General features: G+C 40.7%; 1 protein-coding gene across 1 annotated transcript in view; it reads right to left on the bottom strand.

Moving 5' to 3' along the window:
* Positions 1–287: 287 nt before the first annotated feature.
* TUT7 (terminal uridylyl transferase 7) overlaps positions 288–19,000 on the bottom strand; it is a 38,919-nt gene continuing 20,206 nt past the window's right edge. Inside the window, exons 11-29 of the mRNA XM_035099617.2 lie at positions 18,784–18,918; positions 16,909–17,089; positions 14,076–15,220; positions 13,358–13,508; positions 12,588–12,674; positions 12,253–12,353; positions 10,815–10,872; positions 9,010–9,113; positions 8,390–8,479; positions 8,189–8,302; positions 7,812–7,889; positions 5,944–6,121; positions 4,498–4,545; positions 4,310–4,401; positions 3,852–3,967; positions 3,242–3,558; positions 2,404–2,477; positions 2,193–2,256; positions 288–1,194 (exon numbers count right to left, since the gene is read on the bottom strand). Coding sequence (XP_034955508.1) covers positions 1,127–1,194; positions 2,193–2,256; positions 2,404–2,477; positions 3,242–3,558; positions 3,852–3,967; positions 4,310–4,401; positions 4,498–4,545; positions 5,944–6,121; positions 7,812–7,889; positions 8,189–8,302; positions 8,390–8,479; positions 9,010–9,113; positions 10,815–10,872; positions 12,253–12,353; positions 12,588–12,674; positions 13,358–13,508; positions 14,076–15,220; positions 16,909–17,089; positions 18,784–18,918 — 3,201 coding nt within the window. The 3' untranslated portion in view covers positions 288–1,126. The remainder of the gene's footprint in view (positions 1,195–2,192; positions 2,257–2,403; positions 2,478–3,241; positions 3,559–3,851; positions 3,968–4,309; positions 4,402–4,497; positions 4,546–5,943; positions 6,122–7,811; positions 7,890–8,188; positions 8,303–8,389; positions 8,480–9,009; positions 9,114–10,814; positions 10,873–12,252; positions 12,354–12,587; positions 12,675–13,357; positions 13,509–14,075; positions 15,221–16,908; positions 17,090–18,783; positions 18,919–19,000) is intronic.

Consider the following 19,000-nt stretch of genomic DNA (forward strand, 5'->3'; position numbering starts at 1 on the left):
CCAGGTGGGACAGGAAGGGGCAAGTAAGGGGGGAAGACCCATCCCCCCAACTCCAGAATTACGCAGGAAGAGGAGGGGCAAGAGGATGGGTCTGCCAAAGCTTTTGTGTTGGAGAAAGACGCGCCAAAAGCCATTAGGAGGTTCTGAAACCGACTGACAACATCGCTCCGTGTAAATAGCAATGACTTGAGCACTGTAAATACGCAGCACCAATAAAAGAATAAAATGCAGAGCTGCGTAGCGTCGTTACTCTGAAGTAGTCCACTCCGGCCACTGTGACAGGTATGTTGTACCATATCCAGAAAACCTGACATTAAGCCTTGATGACAATAAAAAAAGCAAATCCTTGTCTACTTCATGGATCTTCTTCACTTTTCAATAAAGCAGAAGTGGATTCATTTTAACTGCCAAATATACCTCTTGTTTCCTTATAGGAGTTTTATGGTTTTTTTTGTGTTGCAGACAGTGGGAAATATTACAGCAGCAGCAAACAGAACCAGCCTCTCAAGTCTCTCCGTACAGAAGCACAGCAGCATATCAAACCATAAAACAACAAAGGGAAGAATTCATTCAATGGCACTGCTTTTCTACAGAGATTTTACATAAAAGTTTACTTACGTCCATGTGTTAGCTCCCCACAGATTAAAATATTTGCAAATACAGCAGTAGCAATCCAGAAACATTTCAAAACACTTTTACACAAGGAATCAGTAAATGATCATAATTAATAAATACCCTTTTAATCCTCCAAATATAATATTTTGAAGGAGACACTATATTTGGCTTGCACATCATTTAAGTGCACTCAAAACATTCTGATCGAATGTAGAAACTCTTAGAAGTGGTTTGAGTTAGGAACCTCCCTGATCTACATGTTTTACCTAGTAAATACAAAAACATGGTTTTCTATTAAAATGCTCATCTATTAAGAGCTGGGATTCATGGTATGAACATTAAAATCCATTGCTTTTTATCTTTAGCAATTTAATTAAAATAAAATGTGTTTTCTTTAAACTTATGTTGAAGAATGTTTGTGCTGCTGTTTTGTGAACCTGGAGGCTATAAGGAAAATAAACATTTAAGGAAATGGACGGTCTGTATTGCAACTTAAGATTGCTTCAATCCCTCATGAATCTTGATGAGGCCTCTTCTGTGAAGCTTTTCCCTGAGTCATATATTTACTGGAAAGGCTGCCTGTATATGGGGAGGAAGACCACAAAAATGAGTAAATAGGTAGAAACCAAACTAGTTAACTTTTTAGTAACATATGTTTTTAGTTTACAATGATGCAAACTCAGCAGAGCCAAGAAAAACGGGGCACTTGGACACTTCCAAGTCTATTCCAAGCTATCCACCATGACTTTGACTGGAACCTCCTGTTACACATCTACACTAAAGCACCTTCTTTGTTTTCTCTAAGCATGTCTCTCTGTCATGATCTCAAGGTATATTTATCACCATCCAGCGGCAACAGCATGCCTCCGTTTCTGTATTCCTTTCTTTGGCCTGTTATTTCAGCCCATACATTCTGTCACTAAATTTGTTTCTCTTAAAGTTTCCAATCTAGCGCTTCATACAAAGCCTCTGTAGATGTCAAATATTACAGCAGCTAGTGGAAAGCTGCAAGTATCCCATTCTTTGTTGAAGTGCTTGAGTGGTGACGGCCGTGCAAGTGCAGGCATTCTGGAATAAGACTTTGTCTGGATCTATTTCAACTGGTTTAAGGCCTGATTTTGTTATTTACTAGTGCTGTCTTGATCAGCTGATGTAAGGAGACGGGAACACAACTCTGTTGGTTCTTCTAGACCAGGCTTCCTCAACCTCGGCCCTCCAGATGTTTTTGGCCTACAACTCCCATGATCCCCAGCAAGCAGGACCAGTGGTCAGGGATAATGGGAATTGTAGTCTTAAAATATCTGGAGGGCGTAGGTTGAGGAAGCCTGTTCTAGATCAGGGTGGGGAACCTCTGGCCCACCAGACTTCCCCATTTGGCCTGCAGGGCTATTTTTGCCAAACCACACCCGTCTATCCCACACCTGATACACCAAGAGTAGGGCAGGTAAAGATGTGACTGGTGGAGTGCTATGCAAGGGACTTGTGAAGTCCTGTGAAGAATGCTCCAGGACACCAAATGACCAGCTGATGGTCATGCTTGCAAAGTGCTATGCATAGGCCAAGTCTAGTTCACAAACCTGATTGGGGACTCAAGAATATTCTTCCTTTCTGTTTCTTTTTTTCGTCTTGTAAAATCAGTCCCTTAAAAAGAAAAGCCACGGGCGACCATTTGAAGATAGTTATTGCAATATGTAATAGGAGCATAACATTTAAAATATGAATTGTGCTACAGACAAAAGTTACTTTTTTACTTAAAAAATAAATAAATCACATGTGGTAACTGTTTACCTGATTCAATCGACCAGAGTGCTTAACAGCACTGGGTAAAGGGGACCCACATGGACTTTCCAACTTCAAGGCACCTAGGAAAGTTAAAATCTAATGAGATTAAAATTTTTCTGTTACAAGAAAAATCTACTTTGGAAGGTTGAGATGATATCCAACAATTGCAGTCCTTAAAGGAGGGGGGGGGAATCTACCTGTTAATTGGAACAGTAAAAAGCATGTCAACATTTCAAGGTGTTGTTTTTTCTCCCTTCAGGGCAGTTCTGATTAAAAAAAAACAAATAAATAAATTTCCTCACCCCGTGGCTTTGTATTTGACAACCACCAAGGCTGCCATTTGAAGTAGGGGCTTTCCCTGCCCCATGCTCCCATTGAAAATATCACATATCTTAGGCTGCTTTTTTACACACACTCTCTCTCAAGTAAAAACCCAAGTAGCTATATATTTTCCCAAGGGGGAAAAAACAGCTTCGGTGGGGGAGCTTTTCAACAAAGAAATGGCATAGAGGGAAATGGTTAAAAAGCTACCAGCCACTCCTAGGAATTAAACAAAACATCTGAAAACATTTACTCTCTGTTGAAAAGGATTTCAGAACCACAACTTTAGGAAAAGTTTTATGGGACAATTTACTGCATTCATCTGTTGTGGGAGGAAGGGGAACTAATTGTTTTGATAGAGTTACGCTTAAGCTTATATCCTGTTTCTTGAAAATTTAAAAAACCATCATATTGGTTGTCCTCGTCTGCAAGTGTCATTAAAATCACGTGTCATTTAAATTCCCAGTTGACCTTAAAACATATTTTTAGTACCATTAACACTATTATTGTTGGGCTGGTATACCTGCAGCTCCTTTGTGCTGAGGGCACTCTTTTTTAATATGTCCTTCCCTTCCACAAATAAAGCAACGCTTTTCTCTGTCTTCCTGTCGCTTCCATTTCTCTATTGGCTGCTTGGGAGTCTTCTCTTTTGAAGTTTCCATTGCTCCTCTGCCCAATTTGTTTTTGTTAGGTGTACATATCTGCAATCTCCCATCTTTTAGCAAGACATCTCTTTCTGCAATTTTAACAGGGGTCTCTTTTTCCTCTTTACTTCTTTTTTCTTTGTTTTCTGTGTACCTTTGGTTTTTAAGATCTTCACTCTCATGCCGTCTTCTGGGTCTAAGAATGCATGAATCACAGTTAAATGACTCTTAAGGCAGCCTGAATATGAAAAAATGTACTAAAATCCCCTTAAGGTTTGCTAAATGTCATACTAAAGCATTTATATGTGCTAAGAATTACTACACCAAGGGGCTACACCCAATGTTACTACACCCAATGTTACACTCATAAGATTTCCAATCCGCTAACAATGGTTAGGAAACGGGGAACATTATGTCTGTACTGCAGTCAGTGAAAACATTTGCAAAATCAGAGGCGTATTATCCTTCAGCAAGGCAAAGTGTACTTACTTTCTCCGCATAGGACAGTCTTTCATGAAATGCCCAATTTTACCACAAATTCTGCAACATCTATCATTTGGGGCCAGTTCGCCTTCTGTCAGCACTTCTGGGTCAAAAAAATATTCCTAACAAAAATACAAAATGTGAGCATTCAACTGAAATGGGCAATTATTTCTGACTAATGCAAATAAGCAAATACTACTGGTTGCATATTCCTTAATTTTTAAAAAAAATGTTTTAAAATTTCAGCAAGGACTAGTCAAACATCTAAGACAGGGTTCCTAAAGTGTGGCTCACAAGCTGAATTCAGGTGGTCAGCAGTGTGTCCATATTATATGTTCATAATGATTTTTAACTTTATTTTTATAGGTGCTTTTAATTCTTATCTATATAATTCCAATTGTAATGCAATTCAATACAGCATAGAACATCTTAATAAAATGTTGTTAGATTTCTAACACACTCACCATTTTTGAAGAATATTCTTTAGGAAATCCTCTTACCGGGGTGCCAAACACCCTCCTACCATTTATAAAAGCCTTCATTATAAAGTTTGTCACTAGAGTAATCAAAACAAAAGCAATTATCAATTAAATGGAAACAGAGTCAGATAAAAGTATATCTCTGTACAACATAATTTATGGCAATCACTTACTTTTTCTTGACAAACCAGCTCCAAGATTGTGATTCAGGTCGAAAGGATCTGCAAGAAGAGTGTTGTAGGTTTTAACAAACTCCATATTAAAATAGCTTGTGAACAATGGAATCGGGCTTGCTGAGCGGAAGGTTGGCGGTTAGAATCCCTGCAACCGGGAAAGCTCCCGTTGCTCTATCCCAGCTTCTACCAACCTAGCACTTCAAAAGCACGCCAGAAAGTGCAAGTAGATAAATAGGTACCACTCCGGCGGGAAGGTAAACGGTGTTTCCGTGTGCTGCTCTGGCTTTGCCAGAAGCAGCTTAGTCATGCTGGCCACATGATGCAAAAGCTGTCTGCGGAGAAACGCCGGCTCCCTCGGCCATTAAAGCGAGATGAGAGCCGCAACCCCAGAGTTGTTCGCAACTAGACTTAACTGTCAGGGGTCCTTTACCTTTACCTAACTTGGGGTCTATTGGTGTTTCCTTCCCCCTGTATCTCACATCCCATTGTTTAACACAACGCCTAGCCTAAAGGTAAAGGACCCCTGGATGGTTAAGTCTACTCAAAGGTGACTATGGGGTTGCGACGCTCATCCCGCTTTCAGGCCGAGATAGCCAGTGTTTGTCCACAGACAGCTTTCCAGGTTATGTGGCCAGCAGGACTAAACCGCTTCTGGCGCAACGGAACACCATGAACACCAGAGCGCACAGAAACACCGGTTACCTTCCCGCCACAGCAGTACCTATTTATCTACTTGCACTGACGTGCTTTCAAACTGCTAGGCAGGCAGGAGCTGGAACAGAGCAACAGGAGCTCACCCCGTTGTGCAGATTCGAACTGCCAACCTTCTGATCGGCAAGCCCAAGAGGCTCAGTGGTTTAGACCACAGCGCCACCTGCATCCCTATAATGCCTAGCCTACTTCAATCTCAATGTATGGGGCAGCTTTTTCATGGACTAGAAGTTTCCACAGCTGAGTGTCAAAGAATAAAAGGGAATGTGGTACCCTTCCCAGAAGGCATCAGGAAGCATACTGTGCAGGTGCATTACTGCCAAGTGGACAGCAATGTTCTGGGTAAGTCAGTGATCTCATCTGTGCTCATGCCAGGTGGGGCTCTCCACTCAGTGCTGAAGCAGCAGACCTGGGGTGTCTGCTGTCTCTTCCCAACCCCTGCTGGTAAGGGTGCTAGGTCCCCCCCCATATTCAGCAGAGCAAAGTGGCAGTTGTGCCAAGGCACTGCTAGTCTACGGTCGGCATGCAATAACTACAGTATCACAGCTCATGATGCTGCGTTCATACAACAGCTCGTGTCTATTTTAAAACTTATTTGCCAGTACAACTGCTTTTCGAATCAGGTTGCTAGAATGCAAATTCCTTTGAGCAGTTTACTGTGACAGACCTGGCCCTGTTGTACAAATATATTTGTTAAATGATGAATAAAGCTCTCATAATTTAGAGTAATACCTTCAATAACTATGTATTTTGAAGTCCACTGCTTCTTGAATGTTGTAAGCAAACTTTTCCTTCGGATGCAGATAACGTGCTCTTTAAAATCAAATTCTTCAGTATAGAAACGGAGAAGTCCTAGCCATAATTCACCAATGGATTCTTTGTTTTTACCAAAGTCTGGCCAAACTGCAGGCTGGAAGTGAAATATATATATATATATATATCTTTTTCAGGTGTAGACAATAGCATGCAATTTACTGATCTCTTGTCACTCTTTGCCTAGATGTGTGAATTGTTCCAAACTTGTAGAAGGGTCAATTGCCTGTTACCTGGGGCTGCCAGGCTAAAGAGAAGCACATCCTAACTCTATCCAGGGAGCTGCTGGGCTGTGGATTTGTTTATGTAAATTATTACAATATATACTGTAAGCCGCATTGAGAATCATTCGATTGAAAGAATGGATACAAGTCTTCTACTAATTAAATAAATTGGAGGGTTCCTAATTGAGAGCTGCTAGTAAATCTTGCGTCTACTGAGATCCTTGGATCTGGCTGCAAATATCTTGCCAATCAGGAGCTACCAAGTAAATGATGGGTTAAAATGACCCCATCTATTTGATTGGCAAGCATTTCCAATATGAATTCTGCAAATAGGTGTGATAAGAATGAAACAGTTTTGATGGTTCATGTAAGGAAGGTTCCAACTCCTAAATATATACACCACAATTCAGGTTTGTAAGGAGTTTTTTAGGGTCTTGCTTTTATTAACTCCCCAAAAGCCCCTGTAGTGATATTTTTGCACACACATAAACTAATACTTAAGTAAATCAACCATGTTCTGTGGGATAATCTGCCTCTCATAATCAACACGTTTAAGTCTAATTAATGCAATGATGGGGTTAAGACCATGGAGTAAGCTGTCCTGCCAGTGTTAGCTCACCTTGGGAATTACTAATAAACAAGCCTTTGTTTCCCTCTAGCATACATGTGAACTCCATCGTGCAAAGAGTTCTGAGCTGCTGCCTCCAGCCACATGGCTCTAACAAGCCTCTTTTAAGTTCCTGCACCAATAATTTAGGAACTTTCACCAGTTTGGAATTAAACTAAGTTTTAATGCTTATGCAACATGAATCAGACCTCTGGACAGTTTATGAGTAAACCATTTTTATCTTACCAAACATGTGGTCTTTTTCTATGCTAGGGAAAGAAGGAAACTTTGGAAGGAACTTAGAAGGGCATATTTCAAAGGTCTAACAGACTCTATTTCCACACTTTGTTGAATATTTTTTATTTAAAATCTCTGCTGGAGTTCTCTCACCAAACAAGACTTGTCCCAAACTCCTTTTATATCTATTTTTTTCCCCTTGTCACCAACACATTCCACATTTCACTGTGCATGCTCTCATAATGTTTTCTTTCTATCTTGGCAAAAAGGCAGTAGATAAATGCAATGAATGAAGAAAATGAACAGAACTGGTTCTGATCTAAGTATTGTATTTTAATTTTTTGTTGGAAGCCGCCCAGAGTGGCTGGGGAAACCCAGCCAGATGGGCAGGGTATATATAATAAATTGTTGTTGTTGTCTGCTGACATAAATATTAATGAATAACTTAAACATCATTTTAAGAGGCAACTAGACCTTTAGGATCTTATGAGCACAGTACTGCCCTTTTCTCATTCCAAACAATTGAAGTAAAAATGACCAACAATGTCACAGTGTCCTCTGCAGTTTATAAACAAAAGGTAACATACTTCGTTAAGTCTGAGCAAACTTACTGATTTCCCCCCAATTTCCCATGGTCAGTTTGACCTCATTAAAAAGGTTAGGAGTGTAACTTTTCTAAGATTACATAGCAGAGTTGTTTTCATACTAGCCAGACTCACCAGTTCATCTGTTTTGTCAAAGAAATGGACATTCCAGCCATCAACTAGAATTTCGGGTTTCTTTGGCTCTTGGTAAATCTAAAAAAATAAATATTAAGACTATCAGGACAGGGGCATAGTGCTTTTGAGATGTTTTCAAGTGAGTGTGCAAGCATAACAGGGTAGAATCCAATGCTGTGCAAACAAAATTCCAGTCCTGCAACAGGACTTCACTCTCCTCTCTTCCCCAGCCCCCACCACATTTCCAAAATCTGTTCCAGAGGGTCTCCCAGCAGTGCAGAGCAGTTTTTGAGTGTTTGTAGGGGCTATAAGGAGGGCAAGGCGAAGTCCCTGCGCGTGCATGTGCACACACACACACACAGGCTTAAATTGTGTACCTCTTGAAGAACAGGAATGACAGGAGGGTTTCTCTGCTGAAGGAAGTAGAGCACCATAAGAGTATAGGCATAGGAAGATAGGCTGCCTCTAGATGCATCACCAATATCACACATCTGAAACGGGGAACGGGGGTAAAAATTAGTGGGAAAACTTGACGGGTGTCACTTTTTCTCCCCCAGTTCACTAGAACATCGATGTACCTTTGTGAATACTTTCATTGTATAGCAGAGATATTTTACTCTTGGATCAATAGCTGCATAAGAGGACAGGAGTCTTGTGTTATGCAGAGCCTAGAAAGAAATGAGATTAGGATTTTGAGATGGATTGGTGAAGGAGAGGAACTGTATAACTTGGAAAGCTCTCTGAAATACCTCAATCAACAGAAACAGAGCATTATTTCAGAAGCATGCAATTGGAATGTGAAATGTGCATGTACACCACAATTTTAATTTACTTGCTATCTAAAAATTAAACAACCTTGTTTTAAAAATACCAAGTGAATAAAACACACAATTTCAACAAAAATATGCTCAAAATCACAGTGCATGTTTGGACAGATTTTAATATCAGCCATTTCTACAAGGCACTGAAGTGACTACCTTGACAAATTTACTTTTTTGATTTCCCAAACTCTGTTGATCTGTTGTCCACATGAACCCCATTTCTGTTAAACATGAATACGGAACAACTCATCAATGTAATTTGGAAAGCTGTTTTTCCGCCATAACAGACACATTAGCCCCACATGCCATTTGCTATGATCTTCAGTGGCTATTTGAAGCACTGCTTGAATTTCAATTAGGATATGTTATGTTCTTACCAATGTATTATACAAGCTGATGTCTACTTCAAGACCACTTCGTACGTGAAAGAACTTGACAATTGGCACTTTCGCAGTTGTTATCGGTAATATATTCCTTAGACCTACGGAAGTACAAAAATAAAGATTTATGCCAGTTGAACTCCATGGGAATTATGTTGGCTGAAATTCAGCATTGTTAAGTACACAATGATACTTAGGCCACAACCCTATACAGTTATTCAGGAATACATTTCACTGAACTTAACACGTCTCATTTTCGTGCAGTGGTTTTCAACCATGCTCCAAGGCACACTTAGGAAGCCTAGGGTTCCATGGAAGCTTATCAGGGATTCCTCAATGTGAATAACAGTAACAGAAGACAAGACAGCTGGCCACTACTATTGATCTTTCTCTGCAATTTACACCCACAGGGGAGTGCCGAGTGTGTTCTGGAGCACACTCAGTTCAGGAAAAGTGATGGCAAGGCCTCAAAGCCCTGGCTAGCACACGCTACGAATGCCTTATAACATGCCCCAAAATCTCTACAAATCACCTTATAATGTGCCCCAAAATCTTTGATGATGCACAGGGGTTGTGGCAAACAATCAATGTGAAAACAATTCCCTAGAGACAGAAAGCTAACAAAGCACTGTTTTGGTGGGTCAAATTAAATTGGAAAGCTGTAATAAAAAGCTGCAATTGAACCTACTTTGCTTAATTAACTATAGGGTCGTCAATCCAGACACAAAGTTGTTGGGTTTTTTTTTTTTGCAAAATCCAAAAAAAAGAAGAAGTTTTAAAGCTATGGGCTACAATATGCCTGGGTTTCCCCATACATTTTGTCCAATTTTCGACAATTCCATCCAGAGGCCATTTTCAGCAGACAAATCCTGCCTATGTCTGGGAGATTCTGGACGTATGGCAACCCTAAATTAACTACTGTATGACCAAGCTGGCAATGACAATGTTCTTCCAAAAGATAACAACATGAATCGACACAGATCTGTCTAGTGTACTTGTTTTTAGCTTTAGAAATATATATGAAGAGCTAGCAGCCTGGCTACAAGACTTCATTATTATTATTCCTCCTAAATTTATTATCTTCACCATTTTATGCAGACAAAGGGCTACGTAAATTGTGCTATATATTTTTGTTAGGTTTATCCCATCACCACCATTTTAGGTCATTGCAAGAGCAGATTTGCACACTTTATGGCAACTAACTTGCATGTTTTCATTTTGATTGTGGGCCAATGGCTAAGGGCAGACAGAGTTGCAGATATGTGGGCTAACAGACTTTAAGCATGCATTGTTATTATTTATTAAATTTGTATATGGGCAGGTGACTGCAAGCTGATGGCACTTAAGTCATGAAACACACAGAAGCTACACGGGCCATTTGCACATGGACCAATACTATCAAGTATTGTGCATCCAGGAGGGTTTGGGAAAAAATAAAATAAAATTGGATTGTTACGATTCTGTACCAAAAATCAATTGAATGCATGCTAAATCAAGAAAGATGGTCAGTCCACCAATAACTAAGCTAAACACCAGATTTCTCCATTCATTTATCACATAAATGATATGCAAAGAGAAGTCAATGCAAGTGGCTTTGTGGTTTTCAGACCTACTAGAAAGCTCTTGTGGCTAAAGTGCATCAAAGGCCTGATCCTAAATTTAAACTCCTTTTGTGAGTGTTTTGCATCTGCAGAATCTGAAATTCACAAACATCACCACACAATTCATGTTCCTGTGTGCATGGTTTAAAAACAACAAAATACAAACAAACAAACAAACAAACCACATTTTCAGCAAGTTACCTGAATGCTTCTTGAGCACTCTTGCAAGTTCTTCAATAATCCTTATACAGTCAAGTCCCTGTGATAAAAAAGAATACACCAGAATCCTTTTGTAAAAAACAAAAACAAAATTTACACCTGCAAAATGTAACTTCTTCACCACATATGCTCCCCCATCCCTTCAGAGGCCTGGTAGAACCCATATAATGGATTTGGGAGGGATGCACAGGGAGAGGAGAGCAAGACCAAGACCACTCCCAATGTGTGAATAGAAGTCCTTTGCTTACAGGACAACTTCACTGGATGTAACCCAGTGTGTGTATGTGTTTTTTTTAAAAGGTCCTCTCATTCATATTGCACTTTTCTTCTATCATAAACCTGACTGTGCAACAGATCGATCCATATGGCTTTTACCACCTCCAATTTAGAAAATGGCAAACATAAACTTGCTTAGTTCTGGTTACAGGTAGGTAGCCGTGTTGGTCTGGATCGAAGTAAAAATAACTGAAGGAATTTTTTTATATAAACTTGCTGTTGCACTCAACATCTCACAGCCCCGGTCAGCTTTTCTTCTGGCTATCCAGATAAAATGTAACAAGGGGCTTCCCAATGAAACCTTTCATAATTCCAGTTTCCTGTTAAGGTTAGGAGGGAGGGGAGAACAGTAAAGATTCTTTTTTCTGTTTCCTGCAAGAGACAGACCACGGCCAATCTCCTATTGGGAAAATGCCTCAAGACTGGCCATCCTGAACATGGAACAGCACTAACGTGTACAGCTTGCCCGCAAGACACAGGTGTCTTTTTTTGCCTTCCCATGCAATAGGTTGCTGTACCCAGCTACACCAGATTTACATAATGAATAGGCTGTTGTCAAGCGCAAATTGTTGTGACTTCGTTAATTCTCCTTCCCACTTCACACATCTGAAGTAGTTGTCAATGAAAGTTGTGCAATTTTTTAAAAAAACCCAAAATAAACAGTCACCATGATCAAGGTGTCACTAATATTTTAGGAGCTATGTTGGTGGTTTTATGCTGGTATTAATGTGACAACAGCATTGTATTACTGAATACCCACTTGATGTTAAAAACAGTGGCTTTATCTGGAATCTATCTGGAATCTATAAGAGTGAACCTGCTCATTTATCAGCCTCTCTTGTTTTCTTGTACTGAATAGATTATGATTAACCAGACATGTCTGTGTGTGCATGTGGGACATTATCAGCTTGGGGGGGGGGAGAACCTCAGAAAGATGCTTAGTAGATCAGCCTATGCCTTCCAGAGGAATGGGCTTCTGTTGGCACAATGGAATCTCCCCTTCTTCTGCCCCCTGCACTCCCCCCCAAAAAATCTATACTGGAGGAAGGAACAAGAGGAAGGGGGAATAGCCCACTGTGCAACTGAGTATCACCCATAAACACACTTATTTGGATTGTCATGTTGCTCATATTAAAAAGCCTACCTCAGCTGTTTCCAGACCATCAACTGTCATACAAATATCAAGATCACTTTGCTTGAAGCCAAATCCATTCTTTGAAGAGCCAAATAAGTTTAATTTAGTGCCTGTAAAGGAGGGTGTATTCCAGAGAATTATTTGAGCACATTAGCATTCGTTAGTAATAAATATTGGACAATTAGGCAAAGGATAAAGAAAACGAGCTGTAATAAATGTAAAGCATGCCCTTAAATTTTCTGCTAGGTAACACATTCTGTAGTAACTGGATTGAGATTAGTGACCTAAGGACATCATAAAAATTACTTTAGTACTTTGAAAATAAATATAATCACAAAGAACACCTGGAAACTCTTGTCTGATGAAATTTTCAAGATTTTGCCGTATATATTCACGAGCCTGGTCTTCTATAATGTTTGGAGCAAAGTCCTCTGTTGAAGAGATAGCATGTATTCATTTAGAAGCAGAACTATGATAGCAAGTAGATGCCCTAGACAGATAATTTCTTCTATAATAATAATATTATGCTACACATTAATTGACTGATGGTGTATCTAGATAACTTGAGGCATCAATATGAAATCTATAATGCAATACCCAGTGCTGCTAGCCTAAAGTAACAGAACCAATTACAACTTATACATCTACATTTTTGGACAAAAGTTTGTGATTAGACTGTATCTTATATTGTGGTAAGCAGGGATGTAAGAACAAAGACATATGTTTTACATTTTATATTAAATGCTAGTTAATATACAACTTCCCAATGAATGTGTATTTTAAAAGTGTTTCGTGGGTTTTAAGCAGTACGCATTAATGTACAGCCTCAGCAGTGGACCTGGTTTGGAAATTGCCAAATAGCTGCAAAACAGTGAGGAATGGCATGATTGGCAGCAGAGAAAATTGTAGGTAGGTAGAGGCACAACCCTACCTCTAGAAATCATTTTCTCCAGTGATCTGCAAACGCACTCCCAAACTCTAACATGGTAGAAGATTGTTGAGGGGAAAATAGCCCGATTTTGGGAAATACTAAGAAAAATTACTTGACCCTGTTTGTTTTGTACAAGTAATAATTTCCAAAAACTTCAATTAAAATGAAGTTTAGTCAACTTACTATAACACTGGATGCACACTTGATCCAAAGTATTTAAGAACTTGGGTGTTAATGGTGGCAAAGGATCTAGCTCAATTTTTTTGAAGTCTTCTGGACAGTCTCTCTTTAGATGACCTTCTCGCTTACAGAGGCTACACACAACTGTAGGTGACTGTATCAAAGAGAAAGGAAGACATACTTAAAACTTTTCTCTTCTCTGAGCTAAATTACACTCTCAAGCTGGCTAAATGATGTGGGGAAAAGTCCTGGTAGGAGACAGCAAACATCACCTAGCTTAAAGTATAAATGGGGAGATAATGAATATATCTGTTATCAGGAATGGCCAGACTATGGTCAATGACACTCTCTGTACATCAGTAACAGCTTATCATATTATACATGTCTGACTGCAACTTCCAACATTCATGTCATACTGACTGTGTTTAAAGCCTGCCATGCTATTTGCTCAAACCTGTGAATATTTTGACATGTGGCAGAAACTCAAAAAACAGTCAGCTTGATTATGGATTGTAGAAATTAAAAATCAATGGGATTTTTATTTATTTATTTTTAAAAACTCATTCCTCTAGTCCTGATTTATGAATCTGGAATTAAATGACGTTTGTAGGACCAAACACATAGCCTCTAATGTGGATTAGTCCTACCTCTACAGATAAAAATGCAATGGAATGAAAGAACTGCAGCATAAATAGTATTTTACCATTTTGATTCTTATTACCTTGCCTTTTGTGAAAGAATATTTATTAAACTCATAGAAGAATTCAGATTTGCCACATTGGTCTATAAGCATGTTGCTTTCCAAAGACACTTCTTTTTCAGCATTATCTTCTTTATCCAAATCTGCCCTTGGAGGTTCATCTGCATTCTTCCTAAACTCACTGTCTTCATATTTGACAGAAATAAACAATTCTTCTTCTTCTGATAGAGGCTCTTCAACGCCAGATCCAGTGTATGTGTTATCCAGCTCATCTTCAGTATTGATAACATTACCAAGTTGTCTCTGGTTTATGATACTGTGAACTTCCTCCTCCTCTTCCTCTTCTTCCTCCTCCTCTACTTCTTCCTCCTCCGAATTATCCATTTCAAATACTTGCTCCTGAGTTGCTGGTTCCAGTTTGATCAGGGAATCATCCAGTTCATCAGTTCCTTCTGTGCTCTCCTCATCCATGTCAACCTTCTCATCTAGTCCACCGCCACATTCTGAACCAAACTCATCAAGAGCAGCTACTGTATTTTGAAAATTCTCCACATCAGAAATGCTATCAGTTTCAACATCATGCTCACCAGCTGGAACGGCAAGATCTCCACTTTCACTGTCTTCATCCAAACCTTGATTGATACCCAAACGTCCCTGCCATTTTCTATCATGTTCGTGCCCATCTTCTTCTTCCTCTTCATTTCCACTCTCAGTCTCCTCACAGCTCGGTTTATATTCCTCGTTGTCACCCGAAATAAATTCTTCAATTATGCAGTCCGAGTCCTCATGGGAAACACCTAAATGCTCTATATCATCTGCCAACTGCTCTTCCACAAAGCTTTCAGCACCAAACACCTGAGAAGTATCCAACGCAGGCTCCTGAGGAAAATAAGAACTTTTCATGCTAGCAGTTACACAGCTGTCCATTGGCGATTTCTCTGCCTCATCATGTGTATTTTGTATGTCAGGGGTGCCATGTTTAAGAGTACTCTTCTCTGGCTCCGAGAGTACCAAGGATTCAGCAGGTCTCTTTTGGTTGTTTTTTGTGCTTTGTTTATGGGGCAAGGCAAAATACTTGTAAGTTGCCCGTAAGCAGTGAAGAATATATTCATAAACTAGTTGACTATTAAGGGTTCTTGCCACATTCCTCTTCACAGAGTAAGGATCTGGGGAAAACAAGAGTCAAAGTCAACTATATCTTACTGAAGGTGTTACAGTAGGTTTTAATACAGTACTATCATTCCCCCCAAGGTCCAGGTCAGGCACCCCCAAACTGCAGCCCTCCAGATGTTTTGGCCTACAACTCCCATGATCCCTTGCTAACAGAACCAGTGGTCAGGGAAGATGGGAATTGTAGTCCAAAACATCTGGAGGGCCGAAGTTTGGGGATGCCTGGTCTAGGCGAATAATAAGATTTCCTCTTGGCACTAAAAAGATCACCAAGTGAGGCATCAAGCGAGCATCTCTGGGAAGCCCCTCTCAACAGCAGACAACCACTTCACACATTTATCTATCACATCTGAGGCATGAATAATACACACTTAAAGTGACATAAACAGATGGCTATTAAAAACCCACAGGATTTACTTCAATCACTGAACTTAAGAGAAACCACTGAAGCTTTTTAGCCAATAAAGCAGGAGTGGCTAACCTTTAGCCCTCCAAGATCCCATTGAGAATACAGCTGCCACCAGTCTTGACCACTGGCTACTCTGACTGGGGCTGATAGGAGTTGAGTCCCAGTACAATAAAACCTGTCCACCAGGTGATATGGGTCATTATGCCCAGACTGTGAAAATCTGCTCAATGCCTCATTGACAATACATTTTCATTTAGGTGAGCATGCTTGTTGAGTCCAACTGCCCTGGTTTGGGAAGGGGGTGCTACTATTAGTGTTCATGGAATGTAGTTATTACTTGAGTTTATTCTGCTTTTGATGGTTTTATTGTTTTATACTTGAAACTGTAAGCCACTCCGCGGGTTCCCATAGGGATGGAAAATAAGAAAACTATTGTTATGAAATAGATGTTTATCAGAAATATTTTGTAGCAAATGATTCTCTCTAGGAGCTACTTTACACAGATGCTTGAAGTGAGGTGGGGAGGTAAACCACCTAATCTACACCCTTGAGTGATGTAGTGATAAAACTGCTTACTGTGTTGGCCCAAATAGAAGCTGCAATTTTTTCTAAATTCGGGGCATGAAAAGTTAAAGTGTGGCTTATCTTCGCAACCTTATCATGCGGCTCCCCCCCTCCCCCCACCTCTGCTGAAGCAGCCCGGGAGCACGGAACAAAGAGATTCTTGCATTGCACTGGGTTGGACTAGATGACTCATGACCAGCAGGTGCACAGAGGTGGCTTGCCACAAAGAACCAGTAGTAATGGAAACCAATGTAAAGGCATGCTCAGTTGTTCCATATTGTTGTTCCATGCGCCACAGCCAAACCAAGAGTCCTTAGACAGTCATAATGAACACAAATAAAGAAAACAACAAAACAAAACTTAGTCTGAGTTTTCTCAGCTGTAGCTAATACTGACAGTAAGACCTGTTTGGCAGTGGAGCAAGGAGGTGGTGAATCCTCATCCTCCTTGGAGGTTTTTAAGCAGAGTTTAGATGGTCACCTGTCATATATGATTTAGCTGAGATTCCTGAATTGCAGGGGGTTCGACTAGATGACCCTTGGGTCCCTTCCCACTCTACAGTTCTAAGATTCTATGATTCGAGTAGTACCTGCTTAAGAAGAATATCAAAAGGGCGGGGGGAGGATAGTCTGCTTTAAATGCCAAACGGTGCACATTTCTCCAACAGGTAATACAAACTGGGCCTTCCTGAAACGAACTACTTTCAAATACCTTCCACAGCAATTCGCTTTTTAGGCCAGTCCTTAGATTCACGAGACACTTTTTCTTTGAGGCGTATGCTGATGACTAAGTCAGCCAAATTAAACTCCAGGGCGTAGAAACGAAGCAGTTCAACCCAGAGCTGTCCAACTGGGACTGAACATTGATGATCCGAATCAAACACTAAAGGAACCTGCCAATTAAAAGAAAGGCTGAATTATTTGCCTAGCATCTGCACCCCAAAGCCGAAAAAAGGGCAGTATCACACTTTGGCCTAGATTTTGAAGATTCAAGTTCAAGTGAAGCAGGAGAAAAAGAGCCATAATCCGGCCATAATTTACCACATATTTCCCTGTACTGTATTTGCATTCATCCACTGTCATGCTGGGACCAAGTAAGCATGCACCCCAAATGAGCCTACCAGGGGAGTGAGCAGGTGGCCTAGGAAGGTCTTCACACACTGGGGAATGTGTGAAGGCCTCCCTCCCCACCACTGTCACCAAGGAAAGGAAGCCTGCATTTAAAAAACAGCAGACTTCCTTCTCTGGGAGGCAGCAGAACAGCACGGGGAGATGAGGGGGAGACACAGGGATAGGCAAGCTGTGAGGTGATGCTTCTTTTGGCCGAGCTGTAAAGAAAAATGGGTAGAGGCAGCAGCCCCTATACAAGGGCTAATACATTTGCAGCTGTATAGTACAACCCCATACTCAGATCAGCAAGATGTACCAAAAAAATCATGGGATTAGATAATACCTAAAAGGTCCGTATAGTTAAAGCTATGGTTTTCCCGTGTGATGTATGGAAGTGAGAGCTGGACCATAAAGAAGGCTGATCGCCGAAGAATTGATGCTTTTGAATTATGGTGCTGGAGGAGACTCTTGAGAGTCCCATGGACTGCAAGAAGATCAAACCTGTCCATTCTGAAGGAAATCAGCCCTGAGTGCTCACTGGAAGGACAGATCCTGAAGCTGAGGCTCCAATACTTTGGCCACATCATGAGAAGAGAAGACTCCCTGGAAAAAGACCCTGATGTTGGGAAAGATTGAGGGCACTAGGAGAAGGGGACGACAGAGGACGAGATGGTTGGACAGTGTTCTCGAAGCTACGAACATGAGTTTGACCAAACTGCGGGAGGCAGTGCAAGACAGGAGTGCCTGGCGAGCTCTGGTCCATGGGGTCACGAAGAGTTGGACACGACTAAACGACTAAACAACAACAACAAAAGTATTTGAGGCACCCAAAGACAGACAACAGAATCTCAATCAAACATCATTACAGTTGGAAGTACCTGACTTCAAACATCAGATTATCAGAGCACAAGCTTCATTAGACAGGATCTATCAAACATTATGACATATTTCTTCAAAATCATCAGTGTACCTTCAACAGAAGGGACGCAGGTGGCGCTGTGGGTTAAACCACTGAGCCTAGGCCTTGCCGATCAGAAGGTCGGCAGTTCAAATCCCCGCGATGGGGTGAGCTTCCGTAGCTCGGTCCCAGCTCCTGCCAACCTAGCAGTTCAAAAGCACGTCAAAGTGCATGTAGATAAATAGGTACCACTACAGCGGGAAGGTAAACAGCGTTTCCGTGCGCTGCTCTGGTTCGTCAGAAGCGGCTTTGTCATGCTGGCCACATGACCTGGAAGCTGTACGCCGGCTCCCTCGGCCAATAACGCAAGATGAGCGCTGCAACCCCACAGTCGATCACGACTGGACCTAATGGTCAGGGGTCCCTTTACCTTCAACAGACATATGTATAAAAAAAAGTGTTTGAGGCAATATAAAAATAGCTCAATAGTTTCTTGTTTAATTCTAGATTGCTGCTCCTTTTAAAAAATAAAAGTCTGTGAAGAGTTTGAAACTTAAATTCCAGTCTTAAAATTGATACCTTTCCCCGCTTAGGAGAAGTTTCCTTTGAAGAGCCAGGATCCTCAACAGCAGGATTGTGCTCCCAGACCACAACGTCATCTTCAACTTCTTTTAGATTGAAGTTTACTAGTTTGTTCAATGAATACCCTCCAATCTAGCAACAGGGGAAGAGAAAATGATTAGAAGTCAAATTCCTTTCAGCAAGCTTTCCATGAGTCTAAGATCCCCCCCCAAAC

Source organism: Zootoca vivipara, chromosome 11 (assembly GCF_963506605.1).
Source record: "Zootoca vivipara chromosome 11, rZooViv1.1, whole genome shotgun sequence".
Taxonomy (NCBI): Eukaryota; Metazoa; Chordata; class Lepidosauria; order Squamata; family Lacertidae; genus Zootoca; species Zootoca vivipara.